Source organism: Ictalurus punctatus, chromosome 23, assembly GCF_001660625.3.
Source record: "Ictalurus punctatus breed USDA103 chromosome 23, Coco_2.0, whole genome shotgun sequence".
Classification (NCBI taxonomy): Eukaryota; Metazoa; Chordata; class Actinopteri; order Siluriformes; family Ictaluridae; genus Ictalurus; species Ictalurus punctatus.
The window spans coordinates 7,335,163-7,352,500 of NC_030438.2; the positions used below are offsets into that span (position 1 = coordinate 7,335,163).

General features: G+C 40.4%; 2 protein-coding genes across 3 annotated transcripts in view; both read right to left on the minus strand.

Moving 5' to 3' along the window:
- rps6ka3b (ribosomal protein S6 kinase, polypeptide 3b) overlaps positions 1-7,123 on the minus strand; it is a 45,029-nt gene extending 37,906 nt beyond the window's left edge. Inside the window, exons 1-2 of one of the 2 annotated variants that reach the window (XM_017453287.1) lie at positions 6,774-7,123; positions 4,194-4,250 (exon numbers count right to left, since the gene is read on the minus strand). In XM_017453287.1, coding sequence (XP_017308776.1) covers positions 4,194-4,250; positions 6,774-6,827 — 111 coding nt within the window. In that variant the 5' untranslated portion in view covers positions 6,828-7,123. The remainder of the gene's footprint in view (positions 1-4,193; positions 4,251-6,773) is intronic. The other variant, XM_017453291.1, reaches the window with a different exon arrangement.
- A 2,618-nt stretch (positions 7,124-9,741) lies between these two features.
- pdha1b (pyruvate dehydrogenase E1 subunit alpha 1b) lies at positions 9,742-16,409 on the minus strand. Its single transcript, XM_017453295.3, has 11 exons — positions 16,260-16,409; positions 15,019-15,090; positions 13,561-13,734; positions 13,279-13,405; positions 12,814-12,905; positions 12,637-12,729; positions 12,380-12,535; positions 11,925-11,996; positions 11,732-11,799; positions 10,920-11,028; positions 9,742-10,600 (listed from the first exon to the last, which is right to left on the minus strand). The coding sequence occupies exons 1-11, from the start codon at positions 16,314-16,316 to the stop codon at positions 10,436-10,438; spliced, it is 1,185 nt and encodes a 394-aa protein (XP_017308784.1). The 5' UTR covers positions 16,317-16,409; the 3' UTR covers positions 9,742-10,435.
- Between the last annotated feature and the right edge of the window lie 929 nt (positions 16,410-17,338).

A 17,338-nucleotide genomic window follows, 5' to 3' on the forward strand; every position in this document is an offset into this window, starting at 1 on the left:
CCATTTTTAGCACGTCGGTTTAATCAAACGGCAGCGAATGTCAATGATATAACATCATATCAGGGTGTGTGTGTGTGTCTGGGTGTGCGTGTGTGTGTGTGTGTGTGTGTGTGTGTGTGTGTGTGTGAGAGAGAGAGAGAGAGAGACAGATAAGAGTCAGTATGCTTGGTGCCATCACTAAATATTTAATCAACGTATTCTGAATTAAAAATGTTCATATATTTATTTATTTATTTATTTATTTATTTATTTATAGTCAACCTATAAATATCTCAATTAATTATTTTTTAAATGAATTTTTATTATAGAATTATAAAAAAGTGCTGTTCGTGGCCAGTTTTATTAGGTAACATTTCATTTCCGATGTATTATCAGCATGTTATTTGAATTATTTTCAATGGACCTATCATAAACATGTTTTATTACCTACATCTGTTGTTATTATTATTATTATTATTATTATTATTATTATTATTATTATGGTTTGGCATCCGCCCGAATTACATGAGAGAGTCACACTTACATAATTTTTTTTTTAACATATAGCCTGAAATTACTTCCTGTCTACGCCTCTCTCTCTCGCTCTCTCTCTCTGTAAATATACGTCTTTATTTTTGCTACAAGAAATAATCGGATTTGAAGTGTTTGGTCTTTAATGCCCTTGAGCAGCTTATCCACACAACACACTCATGAGATTCATGTTCACGTCTCAGCTGGGGAGATAAGGAAAAGTCCTACACCAAGTCTCAGACACTCCATTCAATTGTGTGTGTGTGCGAGCGCGAGTCACATGGTACAGCCATTAATCATTAACCCTTCACAAAAGAAAAAAAATTCATGAACTAAGCAGTGATGTCTGACTTGAATGTAACTCTCATTTCACAGTGTAGAAACGATCAGCGAGTGTGTGAGGATGACTAAGAGTGTGTGATGTCTCGTCACTCTCACTGACACCTGTGTGTGCAGTGGTGAGAGAACAAGAGACCGAGAGAGAGACAGAGAGAGCTAGAGAGAGAGAGTTAGAAAGATAAGGGCAGGCATGAGTGGGTGTTAAAGATGCGAGAGAGAGAGTCGGTCCAGATGGCCGTGGAAGATTAAATACCATCTGCCAGAGAGATCAGGAGACAGAGCCAAACATTAACACACAGCCGACACGCAAACGGGCTCAACTCGGTGCAGGACGCACACGCACACGCACACACACACACACACACACACACACACACACACACACAGGGTCGAGAAAAATGAGGCCCTTCATCAGTGTCATGATTATCCTGGAGTTATAAGGGGTAAATGGGAACAAATAATGAAGGAACACATGGGCAGTTCTTTGGCTAATCTGAATTACAGCCACAATCATTACATCATTAATGAACTGATCGTTATAATCTGAGCTGATCGCTATCGTCTGAACTGATTGTTATTATCCGAATTGATCTTTATTATTTGAGCTGGTCGTCATGGTCCGAGCTGATCTTTATTATTTGAACTGATCTTTATTGAGCTGATCTTTATTATTTGAGCTGATCTTTATTGAGCTGATCTTTATTATTTGAGCTGATCTTTGTTATTTGAGCTGATCGTCACTGTCTGAGCTGATCTTTATTATTTGAGCTGATCGTCACTGTCCGAGCTGATTGTCACTGCCTGAGCTTATCTTTATTTTTTAAGCTGATCTTTATTATTTGAGCTGATCGTCACTGTCCGAGCTGATCTCTATTGTTTGAGCTGATCGTCACTGTCTGCGCTGATCTATATTATTTGAGCTGATCGTCACTGTCTGAGCTGACCTTTATTATTTAAGCTGCTCGTCACTGTCTGAGCTGACCTTTATTATTTAAGCTGCTTGTCACTGTCTGAGCTGATCGTCACTGTCTGAGCTGATCTATATTATTTGAGCTGATCTTTATTATTTGAGCTGATCGTCACTGTCTGAGGTGATCGTCACTGTCTGAGATAATCGTCACTGTCTGAGCTGATCGTCACTGTCCGAGCCGATCTTTATTATCCGAGTTGATCTTTATTATTTGAGCTGATCGTCACTGTCCGAGCTGATCTTTATTATTTGAGCTGATCTTTATTATTTGAGCTGATCTTTATTTTCTGAGCTGATCTTTATTTTCTGAGACAATCGTTATTATCTGAGCTGACTGCTACTGTCTGAGCTGATCATTATTATTTCCCTTTGAGTGCGGAGTCTGACAACGCGCCCCTGGTGCAGAGGGGGTTAACTGGTCAAAATCACATGACCTTCAGTTAAAGACGGGGTCTACAGTTTCCCAACTCCTGAAGTGTGCATCACCTACATCACACGAGGGCCATCTGCAGAACAAATGGTGGAGGGGACGACAAGAAGACTTTAAACCAGGAATGCACTCGACCTCTGTATTAAGCATAAACATGCATGATGTATCTCCTCTGTGATTTGCACATTAGATGGAAGATGTCCTTAACCTGGAAAAACCTCCACATGTTCAAAACTCATTTGATTGGCAGTGCAAATCTTATTATTCAATGTTAGTTGTACTTGAGCGTAATGTTTACTCGGTTGTTTGGAGCTGTCTGTTTTGCATATGCCAAATATGGATTTGCATAAGAGTGCAATATCTGACTGTTCGACCGACACAACTGCTGGAACAACCAAAACCGGTGTTAATGTCACTCCGTTTCTGACACTGAATGACGAACTGTTCTATTAAAATCCAATCAGAGGTGAATGATTCACTTCCACGTCCTCGATGCCCATGGAGATGTGGCCGGGAGAGTCTGACCTGATTTAAGGCCACTTAACTCCACACATTAGTGCTTTACTAACACACTCGCTCACTTATTAACACACATTAACCTGCCTTAATGCATGCTCACTCACACACCGGGTCAAATTCAGAGATAACTTAAAGCATGGGCATTCTGCAAAACACACAGCGCGCACACACACACACACACACACACACACACACACACACACACACTTACCTATCTACAGTCCTGATTTAGCAACAGTCTATTCAGGCGGATATCTGAGTTCAGCGAGCCTGTGATTCACAAAATCTGTGTGTGTGTTCACAAGAGTAAACAGAAAACCTGGAGTGATCCCTAATGACAGCCATAAGATCTACAAGCTCATCTCCCCTGCATTTAAAAATCAATGACATGCAGCAGCACCACGGGGGAGCACTGAGAGGGGTAGAGAGAGAGAGAGAGAGAGAGAGAGAGAGAGAGAGAGAGAGTGAGAGAGAGAGAGAGAGAGAGAGTGTGAGAGAGAGAGAGAGAGAGAGAGAGTGAGAGAGAGAGAGAGAGAGAGAGAGAGGGGAAAAGACAGATGGAGAGAAAAATAGAGAGAGAATGACAGAGGGAAACACAAATAGAGAGAGAGAGTGAGAGAGAGATGAGAGAGCGTGAGAAAGAGAGAGAGGAAAAGACAGATGGAGATAGAAATTGAGAGAGAAAGACAGAGGGAAACAAACAGAGAGAGAGAGAGAGAGAGTGTGAGAGAAAGAGAGAGAGTGTGAGAGAGAAAGAGAGACTGTGAGAGAGTAAGAATGAGAGTGTGAGAGAGAGAGTGTGAGAGAAAGAGAGACTGTGAGAGAGTAAGAAAGAGAGTGTGAGAGAGAGTGTGTATGAGAGTAAGACAGAGTGTGAGAGAGAGTGTGAGAGAGAAATAGAGCGAGCGAGAGATTGAGGGAGAGAGGAAAACAGATGGAGAGAGATACCTATCAGAGAAAAAGACAGAGGGAATCACAAAACAGAGAGAGAGAGAGAGAGAGAGAGAGAGAGAGAGAGAGAGAGAGAGAGAGAGAGAAAGTGTTCAATGTGAACAGTTACTCTGATGCAAACCTGCATTACATTATCTTTTCATCCCCCTCTTTGGTTTTTGCTAAAGCTACGTGATGCTGCTGTCGTATGAAAACAGATCCCTCTGACACGCACAAGACCTTTCCTCCTGAGTTCTGGACGAATCAATGCCGTCTCCCTCTAACAGGATTCTGTGATCGATAGCACCCGTGTGTCACTTTCATCCCTTTCTCACAGAGACAATAAAAGCCAAACGGCCATCATGGAATTATACACGGCTTTCACCAACATTCCTTCATTTATCTCCTAATGAAACACTAAATACCATACTCTCACCAGAGAGAGAGAGAATATTAATATAAATATCAAAAGGAATTGAAAAGAGAGAGACTTACTTGACATGACAGGTTGTCATCGTCTCCTAAAGAATCCTCCAAGACCTGCTGAGTGTCCTGCAGTTACGAAATAAAATAAATATCAGCCACTGGACAGAGCGTAAGATAAGTAGCGTGACTATAAACGCACTATGGCGAGAGCGTAAAGGTACGGTCATGTTACAGATTTTAGCGAAAGCTAGCTAAAACTTAACATTTCGATCAAATAAAATGGGTTTCCCCTCAGATTTCTCTCCGAAGCCACGCCCACTCAACACATGTACCAGTGCTAGTCCAAGAGGCGGAGCTTTTTTGAACTGACAGTGTCCTTGTCGTGATTGATTGGATTTTAACGGCCCACATCATTTGTTTGCAAAATCTGTGGTGCCACAGAGACTCTCCTACGCTCTCAAAAAGAAAGGGTGGTACTCTCAACAATACGCGTACTGCACCTTTAATATGCATCATTTACTTAGAAAGACAGCTGGCGTATGGTTTGAAAGGAACACTATAGCCATGTTCCCAAGTGAAAGATTCACATTAAAAAGGTACAAATAGATAAGAATATCAAACCAGGGACAAGGTAAGCTAAAGTTTAGTACCCCGTTTTTTCTCGGAAATATGTGTAAGCATATATATTGTTCATGCTGATACGTCACCAAATACTACCACCGTGTTCCCACTTAAAGGAGCGGTTTGTAATTCGCCAGTTGTATAAATTGAAAACACTGACAGTCCTTCTCCTTTCACACAACTGATTCCATTCGCTTTTGTTAAAACTACTTAATTTCCTTTTAAGGAAAAAAGAGGCGGAAGAAAAAAAAAAAACAGCGGTCTGTTCTGGCTGGGGACAAACATTATTTCTGGGTCAGAAAAATGTCAACAGAAGCACAGCACTGCATTGTAATACTACGCATCAGATTTTCTCTTTGGAATGACGGCCTGTACGATTCAGGAACACTTTTAAACGTTACCAAACAGCACCTTTAAAAAATGTAAAAGTTACTGATTGCACCTTTAACTTTGTTTTGTTTTTCTTCTTCAAGTGAATAAATGGGCGACAAATTGCAATGTAAATGTAAATAGTCGGTATAAATGTAAACGTGCTCTTATGAATTCTTTACAAGTAATATCTATGTTATTATTGCAAGCTATTTCAGAATGTTTAAAAATAATAATAATAAAATAAAAAATTTTTTAAAAAGCAGTCTCTCCTGAGAAAGGGACTGGAGGTGACGAGCAGAGCCACGGTGACTAAGTGCCATTGATGAAACCAGCGCGAGGCACAGGAGTGTGAATCAGACAGCCTTGCTCTTTATGAATCACCAACTTCATGACTTCAGACCACGGACTTCAGTGGCAGCGGCTGGTGGTCATATTAAATGTGAGGGCTGAAATCTAAAATCTAAAATGATCAATATCTCGACAGTGAAACCATCTCAAGGTCTAATCGAGATTAGCTTTTTAATTTCTCCTCCAAAGGCTTTTTATGCTGAGGATGAGGATATCACGTCCAATCTAGCGGGCGTGTCACGCTCTAATCACCTGATACGATGATCAATGATAAGCTGCATGAATCTACAGTCTGGGCCAGGGGTGTATAACGATCCGACAATTCAGATCGAAGCGTCCAATTTAAAAGAATGGAAATTGAATTGTATCGCAGCAGATTCAACTGTATCGTCGAATAGATTCGGTGAATCAATCAGCAGTATTGTCAAATGGACTCAGGGAATCAAATATCAAATCATTGTCTTGTGAATCAAAATTGTATCGTGTCAGATTCAGTGAATCAGATATCGAAATGTTTCCTTATGAATGGAAATTGAATTGTATCGCAGCAGATTCAGCTGTATCATCGAATAGATTCAGTGAATCAAACAGCAGTATTGTCAAATGGACTCAGGGAATCAAATATCAAATCATTGTCTTGTGAATCAAAATTGAATTTGTAATTGTAATTCAATTGTCGAATCGTTTTAAATTCAGCGCTATTGTGCGATATCGAACCGTCTCCTTATGTGTCAAAATCACACCTGAGGTTTACAACCCATGTCTGGGCTAGGAAGAAATCAGCCCCAGCGTCACATCTCCATACTGGTACTGTTGTACAGTTCTTGGTTTAGGACATTTATGAACAGCGAATCGGATGTAGTGTGGATGCAAAAATAATAATAATAATCAAAGCTTTTATTAAACTTATCTCGAGTCTGTGATTTCAAAATCAGCAGGTTTAGACAATTCATTCTGAATGTGTTTATTCAGACAAAAATGTCTATGCTGCACAAAGGCAGGATGTTATCTATCTATCTATCTCTCTATCTATCTATCTATCTATCTATCTATCTATCTATCATGAGGTCCAGCTTGTCAATTAAAGGATCATGTATCAGGGAAGAGGCTGCTGTACTGTACATCCATAAACACTGCTTCATTTCTTTTTCCTTACAGAGAGGGATGAGAGCTTGAGAAACAGCTGACACAGCTCACACACCTTGATTCAGGGTGAAGATGGAACACGGCTAATAAAGGCAACACCTTTAATAATTAAACTAACATTATTACTACTGAACTACTGAACACTGGATTAAAGCGTCTCACCTCACTTCCTATGGCCATCTTCCGCCACGGGTCAGCCAGCTGCGCCAGCGGCATGTCGCCTACTCCAAGCCGGACACACACACACACACACACACACACAAATAGAAATAGGTATATATAAAGAGCGGCTCTTTCTCAAAATCCCAGCGGCCCTTGGAGACCTCGAAGGGGTTTCATGTAAATACTCGGACGCTCCTGGAGACGCGGAAGTTGGAGTGAAAAGCCCCGAGCTGAGTGAGGAAGTAAGCGCCGGACTGATGAGCGGATGTAATTCCGAAAACGCCGCCACCGCTCGGCTCTCTCCTCCTCGCTTCCCCGCGGCGCTGCCCTCCCTCAACTCCGCATTCCTTTTCGCCAAAACCCCGCCCACATGCCCACTTCCGCTTTTCGGGACGCCGAGTACGCGATAGGCTCATCTGCCTCTCAGTCAGAGCGCTCTCGCTACGTCTCTAAGCGGTGGGTGGGACGAGGGGAGGGGCCTTACAGTGACAGTAAACAGGTGAACGCAGGAGATACGACGAGATGACGACAGAGTCTGTTTATTTATGTCGATTTATTTATTTGGGGGATTTTATTTATAGGAATTTGTCAGGATGAAGTGTGGGAAAGAAAATTAAACAAGATACTTTTGGAAGTAATTTAAATCATATGAATTTAATGTTCCTGTTGTATGTAGCTGAGGTACTTGAGAACAACAACAACCTTGTTCTTTCTAGATTTCTTCTTATTATTATTATTTATAGCTAGTAACTTTCATGAAAATCACACAATTTTATTTATGTAAGATACTTGATGGAAAAATGAATACTTTTTATTTATTCCAGGGTTCAAATCCCACCTGCACCCGCACCAAGTTTGCATGTTCTTCCCATGCGTCAGGGGTTTCCTCTGGGAACTCAGCTTTCCTCCCCCAGTCCAAAGACATGCGTTGTAATCTGATTGACTTTTCTAAATTGCCCGTAGTATGCGAGTGTGTGTGAATGTGCCCTGTGATGGGTTGGTACACCATCCAGGGTGTTCCCCACCTTGTCCCCATCTTGAGTTCCCTGGGATAGGCTCCAGGCTCCCCATGACCCTGTGTAGGATATGCGGTATGGAAAATGGATCACTTACAAATGATTATTATTATACAAATTAACAGCAATTATACTCTATAATTCATATGATGAATAGATTCAATTTGAATAAATAAGCCAGTAAACCTCATTTCATCACCTCATTTCATCGAAGGTATTTGAAGAAAAACCTCTAAAGGCTATACAGTGAATATAATTAAAATAAAGTGAGATATGATCAGATATTAAATGTAATATCATACCCTTACAAACAAATTTCAGGATGTTGGAAAAGACCTTCTTTTACACATGTTCTTACATATATATAATGTATTAATTAATTATATATTAATTAAATGTGTTAATAATATATATTAATTTTATATATATATATATATATATATATATGAATTAATTAATCATAAATTAAAAATCTACAATGAATGAATTAAGGTAACATTATTCAGGAATACACTAACTGGATATTTTACGCTATTTTATGTTTTCAGGTTATGAACTAGAACAACTACAAAAATACACACTGTAGTGATTGTGTTAAAGTTTTGTCTTAAAGTATTTTTTTTCTAAAAGGAAACATAACATTTGCACTTTGTTTGTATTTTTATTTGATTTTAATTGCAGCGGTTTCGCCCCACTGCACACAGAGGTTGTTTTTCCATTTAACTGTTTTTTTCCCACAATGTAATTATAACATAATTATACCACCACGATCATGACTGTTGTTGTTTTGGTAATGAAATATTTTGCAATTTTATATATATATATATATATATATATATATATATATATATATATATATATATATATATATATATATATAAATTGCAGACGTCAAATGAAACCTAACCTTGAACTGATGGTCAAAGCTGGTAGACTCAGGGATCTCTCACAACACCTACTGACTCCACACTGAACTTCAGCAACACGTGTGTCCAAGATGGTAGAATAATAAATAATAATAATAATCAATCATAATATTCACATCACACCTTTCATACATAAGATGCAGCTCAAGGTGCTTCACAAAGAAATTAAACAGACAATAAAAGCTAATAAGAGTGAAGTTGAGACAAACACGATCAACAATAATTTGATATAAATGCCTTAACATATTATTAATGAATTATTAATGATATTAAAAATAAACATTAGTTTATAAAGATTACATACAGACTATAAAGTCTATAAACTAGTAACACTTTTAAACATTATGACAACATTATGGTTAGTGGATAGCACATTCGCCTCACACCTCCAGGGTCGGGGGTTGGATTCCCAATGTGGCCCTGTGTGTGGAGTTTGCATGTTCTCCCCGTGCTGCAGGGGTTTCCTCCGGGTACTCCGGTTTCCTCCCCCAGTCCAAAGACATGCATGGTAGGCTGATTGGCATGTCCAAAGTGTCCGTAGGGTGTGAATGCTTGTGTGAATGTGTGTGTGATTGAGCCCTGCGATGGATTGGCACCCTGTCCAGGGTGTACCCCGCCTTGTGCCCGATGCTTCGTGGGATACACTCCAGGTTTCCCAGTGACCCTGGAGGAAGGATAACCAGTATAGAAGATGGATGGACATCAGAAGAACAAGAGTAAGCTCAGTAGTTGAGATATTGGTCTACTATTCATTCGTATAAAAAAATTAGAGAAATCTAAGTACTCAATAAGGGCATCTGCCAAATGCCATTAGTATACATCATGATAAGTGCTTAGAACATACCAGTACATTAAATGAAATTATTTGAAAACAAAAATTTTGGGAAAATTTACAAATGAGGTACAGTAAGAGCATCTATTTATTTATTTTTTAAAACCGAAGCATGTTTTTGTATTTCAGACGGTGCGCCGCACCTGGAAACGATGCTTTCTTGTTTAATAATCAATCACCACTACAGTGTAATATTACGGTATAAATATCGCAGATTTATTTATTACAGTACAGTAACAGAAGTCTACACCATGTTTCTACTGAATAAATGACAGAACATTTGCTATAAAAGTTTTCACATCATCAGCAGTAGATGGTGAGACCGGAAACCAAAACCGATCCTTAAACATAAACGAACTGAAAACGATTAACCTCTGCATCTGATTGGCTGAATCCCTGTAAAAGCTCTGTAATCAAGAAAAGAAAATGCTGTACACAGACAGTGAAATAATGGAGAAAACAACAACAACAACAGTAACAACAACAACAAAAGAAAAGATAAAAGGTGTATTCAAAAGGTCTAAAATATACCTTAAAAAACACAAAGGCACAAACGATGGAGGCAGAAGAAAGCTGGTGCCTGCTTTGGCCTATGACAGCGCTCATTCTGCATTTTATTATTTATTCCTGATATTTTGTAACCGGTTACATGAGGGGGGAAAGGGAAAAAGAAATCGTTTTAAAACAGACGGACATTTCTATTTAAAAGTGAAGGAATAGAAGAAGGTGAATGAAATCTGTAACAGCCGACTCTTCAGAGAAGTAGAAGGAAAGTACATGATGAAGTAAATGGGATTCGTGGCATTTGTGCGTTTGTGGGAACATTTCGGAGCTTTCGGGAGATCATGGCCGCACCGTCAGCTCTGTGGAGCTCGTAGCTGCTGGTGTTCAGCTGATGGACCTGAGCTTGGACCAGGGGTTTGTGCCTCGCACCTCGATGGGCGGTTCATTGTAGTAGACGTGGTTACACAGGTCGTCCAGCGGGGGCTCGGGGTCGGACGTGGCAAACTGCGCCGCTTCCTCCACCTCCTTACGCACCTCCACGTCAATCTCCTGTTAAACACCAGGTCCATTCGATTTATTCTGTGCAAATCTACTACGCGATGTTTTAACGATAAACATCCGCAACGATGATTTCCATTTATACATTTTTTTTTATCTCCTTAGTTTTGGACCAGTTATAGTGGGAAGAAAATGATCAACCATTGATGTCAGGTTATCTAAACTTTTGACCGGTAGTGTATGCTACAGGAACGCAGTGTGAATTTACACACACACTCAAACACACTTACATGGACAAGTCATCGACGGTGAGGAAATACATACGCATACGTACACACACACACACACACACACACACACACACACCTACCTTAATTTCCTCCACACTGGCCATGTTGTTGTTGATCATTCGGTCCTTCAGCAAGGTGATCGGGTCGCTCTTGCTGCGCACTTCCTGGATCTCCTCACGTGTCCGATAACTGGATGAAAACACACACCCGATTAAAAACAAACAAACAAACAAACAAACACAACACAGACATATTCAGCACAAAGATCATTGTTAATTGGTAGTGCGAGCCTTGCACCAGATTCTCTCTCTCGAACACTGGGAGACGGGGGTCATTTCCCAGGATCACTCATGCCGTATCCATGGTAACGACAGGTCTCAAACTAGCAAGACCCGGACCTGGGAACGACGGCTCGTTCTCTGCTTTCTGTAAAAAGGTACTCTGGGATTTTACTTTTGGTCGGTATCCTCACTGTTGTGTTTTTCATTATTCATTTTCAATCTGTTTTTTTTTTTTTTAATGGAGTTACAGACATTTTAAAGCGAGTCAGAGTTTAGTTGTTATTCATTTTGGAAACCAAATGAAGCGATCAGAATGCAAGCGTGTAATGCAATCCTGTGAGCTCATTAAACCGCCGGTGACATTTTATCCCATGGGCATCTCCATAGCACCTTTATAACACTTTCATAAACATGACATACGGTACAGTAGAGCTTCTGAAATTCCTAATTCGAGTTAGCGGAAATGTTTTATCCTCATCTTCAGGAAGTTATTCACTCACGACGCTGCGAAACGGTTATAAGACGTACGTAGCGCTTCGTTACGGTGTTATGAAGGCAATTTGGACGGCTATGTAGTTCGAGGTCATTTGGATTGTAATAATCTGCCTCACCTGACTCCAGGATCACTCATGCTGTGTCCATGGTAACGATAGGTCTGAAGCTCCATAAGAATAGGACCCTGGAGAATACGGATCATTACAGAGTTGTGGCAGGGGGGAACTAATTTAAACATGTATATACACATGTACATGTACATGTACATGAACATGTGTGTGTGTGTGTGTGTTTTTTTCAAAAACTTACCTTTCCGGATCTGCAGTGGTCTGCAGCGAATTTGGTCGCCTCCCTGACGCAGAGCACGTCCATTCCATCCACCTGAACGACACAGAGCGTCAGTGTAGCAGGTATGCGAGAAATGCTCCTTTTCATTCACGTTTTTTTTACTGTCCTAACGTGTAGGTGCTAAAATCTAGCATCGTTTAAAATTCCAGGAAAAAACAACAAAAAAACAGCGCATTTTTAACAATTAGCCATGCAACATGACACTGTAAATTGAAATCTAAGTAATTGCGACTACTTAAATAAAACAGAACTGCGGTTTTGTGAGGCAACTGCATGTACGGTGCGGTCTGAAACGTGGCGCGCTTTTTAAAATGAAAGAATCTTTTGTAATCTCGAGGACGCGGTCGATTTTATTCGGGGTCATGAATTGTACTGTATGTTGCCAGATGTGATCGACGCGTGACAGTGTACATTACCCTCAGTCCAGGAATGAATTCCCCTCGCTTGTAGTAGTCGGTGCTGGCGGCGGCTCGCTCCACGGCCGTGCCCATGCCGTATTTATTGTTCTCGCAGACGAAGATGCACGGCAGCTTCCACAGTGCCGCCATGTTGTACGTCTCAAAGATCTGCCCCTGATAATCACACACACACACGCACCAGTTTAAACACCTTCCTGTTGATCATTTCTGATGTCATAATTGTGAAAAAAACCACCAACAACACCGGGTCTCACCTGGTTCGCTGCTCCGTCTCCGTAGAGTGCGACACACACCTGATTATTGCCCTGGTACTTACAGGCGAGAGCCACTCCAGCGCCGAGGGGAACCTTCGAGGTGACAAATATTCAATAACACACAGTGAAGAACATGTAAGGGAGCATGGTGCCGTTTAGAGGACGAGCGCGTCTCACCTGAGCTCCCACAATGCCGTTTCCTCCGTAGAAATTCTTCGCATACATGTGCATGGAGCCTCCTTTGCCCTTGGCGACTCCACCCCGTCGACCTGTGAGGAGCGATATTATTTAATAGAACAGAAACGTCTGCTGTAGATGCTGTCGAAACTATATTCTTGTCATGGATTCTACTTGGACAAACATTAATAAGAAGAAATGTTTTGATGCTAGAGCGCCCCCTTGTGTGCACATGCAGCTACTAGCAGCTGCTTTTCCAGGATGCTGACTCATATGAAGAAGTACTAGTTGTATAAATGATGCATACGGCGCTTACAAACAAACAAAAAAAACAAACAAACAAACAGTCCTCTACCCTCCACTTATACGCTATAAACATCTCCTTTAACAGCGTGTGTATGTGTGTGTGTGAGAGAGAGAGCGTGAGCAGTCTTCCTCGATATGAAGCGTGGAAGTGAGACGAACCTGTGAGCTCAGCCATGATCTCCTTTACAGACACTCCTCTGGTGTAAGTGTACCCGTGAGCTCGGTACGCCGTGATCAGGTGGTCGGTGACGTTGATGGCGGATTCGATGCCCATTGCACAAGCCTCCTAAAACATACACGCGAGGATAAAGCCAGTCAAGCACGTGTGTGTGTGTACGTTTAAATCATATAATAATGTATAGGAACTGAATAATATCAGCTGCTGTACTATAATCATCCTTTATATTAAATAAAATATTGTGTCCCGTTACAGATCCTCACCTGTCCATCATAGAGGTGACAGAAGCCTCGGATGATCTTCTGCTTGTACAGCTGGTCTGCTTTCAGCTCCATGCGTCTCATCATCTGCATGGTGCGATAGTAACTCAGTCCCTCCTCTCGTGTGAGCACGGCTTGGGTCGGAGGACCCTGGTCCAGTCGATGAAGCTCACAGGGCTTTTTGAGAGAGAGAGAGAGAGAGAGAGAGAGAGAGAGAGAGAGAGAGAGAGAGAGAGAGAGGGGGGGGGTACATTTTGCGATTTTTTAAGATTTTTTAGAAATCTAAAACTCTGGATATCAAACATTGCTGATAACGGTGCCTCACATCGATGTTCGTCCTTAACCACGCCCCCAAAACACAAGGCCTGAATGTTAAGTGAAAGGGGTGGAGTTTTATGAACAGACATGTCTGACTGGTTAGATGTTGGCCATCTGCTTTTTTTTTTTTTTTTTCCTTTACAGAATTACAGAAACTAATGATTCTGATCTGATCAAATATTTTATTGAAGAAGAAATCTTTACCAAATATTCAAAAGAAATTAATTATTACACCATAAACTACAGCATTAAGGATGGAGTGTTTCGTTTGTTTGAAAGGAAACCCTGGTGTGTTCTCCTCCATGGTACGGTTCTTCAAGCAGGCGACAGTGTCTCCACGAGGCGGTCTCGCAATCAAGTCAGCTCAATGAGAACTTGCAATGAAAGCAATTCGACTCTGAATCGACTCACCTGTAGGAAATGATTCAAACATGTTCGACTGCAATGAGAAAGCGATTCGACTCTGAACCGACTCACCTGCAGGAGTGCACCTGCACCTTATTCTATGACCAGAAAACAAGACTGATCGCATAAACAGTTTGGAACCTTGTGGAAAATTTGCACAATGATAAAGACAGATCAGACAAAAGAAGAAAACAGAACAGGTGAAGCTTGCCGAGAATTTAATACACGTATATTTTTGTGATTTTACATTTGATCCAAAGGCATGTAGACATGATCGCATTAAAGCTCTGTATCGAGGCTTGTGTAATTTTCAGAGAATCATGTAATCAGTGATAAAACAAGGCCTTCGCTTCCTGTCCAATCACATGACCACTTTGTTTTGAGCATCGAAAGTTTCGAGACTCCACCCTATTTCATCATTCGCTAGTTGGATTGGTTGAGTATTTTACTGTATGACACCATCAACAATATTCTACCAGCACAATTGTGAAAGTCTATATAAAGAAAGAGCACAGGCATCGCTATCACTTTCCTAACCACAAGATGTTTGCTTTTTTGATACTCCGAGGCTTCATTTCCCAGCAGAATCACGGAAAAGCCTCACGAGGCTTCACCCAACCATCCCTAACACATTTCATTCCATACAATCCTGACCAAAGACTCGTCGGTGAGAATCACGATCTCAGTTCCAAGACAAAATAATCATGATTATTAGTTCACCAAGACCTGTGAACCGACCTTGATGTCAAAGGTGGCCTGAGGAGTGAAGCTGGCATAGGAGCGGCTCCATAGTGGAACCACCGTGGAAACCTGTGAAAGAGAAGCAAACATGATGGTCACAAATGTTTCAGACACAACACCGAACATTACAAACGCTCCAGCGAATAAACGCCGAGTTATACTGTTACCGAAATCACTTAGAGAATCACTAAGAGAAAGGCTGGTGATGGAGCGACTGTTTACAGCTGCTATAACATAAGTGACAACAGGAACCAAGCCGTTCTCTGGGCGTTCTACTACGTTAAATGTATCTATAAATGGATAAAAAGCACAACACAATGTTCATTAAGAAATTAATTGTACTCGTTGGTACGTAGCTGGTGTATAAGAGAAATAAAACACTTAGGGGCATGCAGTTATTAGAAACTAATCAACTTCAGGCTGGTAACAGCAACTCTACTTCATCCCAGTATCCCGTCTGTGATTATTTTCCTGTAATCAACACCGAGGGTTTTATTTCTGAAGATGCATGAAGCCAGATTGGATTAGATTTTTGATATTTAGCAAAATAAGCTATTAAATCACATATAAATATTGCCATGTATTTTATTACTGCATGGGTTCATACACAAAATATACCGTAATTTAAAGCTCAACAGCATTTGAAGGGAATGACTTACAGTCACACAACCAACTGGAAAATGTTCATCTAGGTGTCAGGTATGACACACACCTTTTAGATTTTTGATATTTATTAAAATGAGCTATTAAATCACATTTAAATTAGACATGTATGTCATTACTGAATATGCGCAAAGTGTTTTCAGTTGGTTATATGACTTTAAGTCATTCCCTTCAAATGCTATTGAACTTAGAAACGTGTTTAATAATGTCGTATGTAACTTTAGAGACGGTCCCTTAATTTCCGCGAATAACGAACGTCCAACGTCAAACCAACTTTATTCCAGTCCACTCACTCCCTAATGAGTGCACTTATTCCATATGCATTAATAAAGATGTCTACAAATCAAAGACATGGCTGGGTTTCAAATACCTTTTCTATGGTTGTTTTAAAATTAAATAATATATTTAAACACTGTATTTCGCGCACTACATGTCCAACAGGGAGCACAGGCGAACAAATCAAGGTCAATAAGTCTACAGCTAGCTTAGCCGCTAATGTTAGCTAGCTAGCTGTCAACTCTATTTTGGTGTCCACATCTGTAAACATCACATAAACAACATACACCAATACTTACTTTATTCTTTGCTGCACCTCTGAGCGCGACTGAAATAAAAGACAACATGTTTTGCATATTTTACAGCCAACGCTAAAGGGCTAGCTTCTGTTTCTCGGCGCCTACGAGTCCTGTTCTTCTTGTGTGGTGGAAAAACAAGGAAAATGTGGCTTATCGCCACCAAGCGGCTGTGGAGGGAACTACACAAAACGTCCAATTTAAAGCCTGGAGGAAAATAGCATAACAATTACCTTTTTTTGATAAATGATAAAGTAATTGAAGTTTTAATCTACTTTTTTTTTTTTTTTTAGATTTTTAATTAATTGTAATAATTAATTAAATTATTAGAATGTAATTCATTATTAAGGACGCCTCGGGCACTGCTACGGCACTCGTTATGTCATTATGTTACGGTCGAGTTAGATTCATTTTCTCAGAGTCTTTATTTATTCACATTTTTGGGAAAATTTATAAAAAAATTCTTTACTAATTTTTAAGATATGGTGAACTTGTAGTACATTTTGTTTACAATATTAAACCCTTGTTCAAGGCAATTTTTTATTTATTTAGTTTTAAACAGACAAAAATGCACATGTTGCTTTTGATTCAGAAATCAGTGTCTTTTCGGTCACAATTTTTCTTCATTAAAATTTTATTCAAACTATAAGCATGGTGGCTTAGTGGTTTGCCTCACACCTCCAGGATTGGGGGTTTGAATCCTAACTCCGCCCTGTGTGCGTGGAGTTTACATGTTCTCCCTATGCTTTGGGTACTCCGGTTTCCTCCCCCAGTCCAAAGACATGCGTTGTAGGCGGACTGGCATTTCTAAATTGTCCGTTGTGTGTGAATGTATGTGCGATTGTGCCCTGTGATGGGTCCAGGGTGTACCCCGCCTACAGTTTTTTGAATTGAATCATGAATCGTATCATGAATTGAATCAAACTGTGAAGCCAGTATCGTGAATTGAATCAAACTGAATTGTGAGGCCAGTGTTGTGAATCAAATCATGAAACCGGTATCATGAATCTAATTGGGAACAAATTATTTTGAATTGAATCATGAAGCCAGTATCGTGAGTCAAATTGTGAAGCCAGTGTCGT

Excerpts from the sequence above, each read along its gene's own strand:
- pdha1b (XM_017453295.3), bottom strand. The coding sequence starts at position 16,316 with ATGCAAAACATGTTGTCTTTTATTTCAGTCGCGCTCAGAGGTGCAGCA. Across the intron at positions 15,091-16,259 it reads GAGGTGCAGCAAAGAATAAA|GTTTCCACGGTGGTTCCACT; the intron begins GTAAGTATTGGT and ends TCTCTTTCACAG. Across the intron at positions 12,536-12,636 it reads GAGACGGAGCAGCGAACCAG|GGGCAGATCTTTGAGACGTA; the intron begins GTGAGACCCGGT and ends TGTGATTATCAG.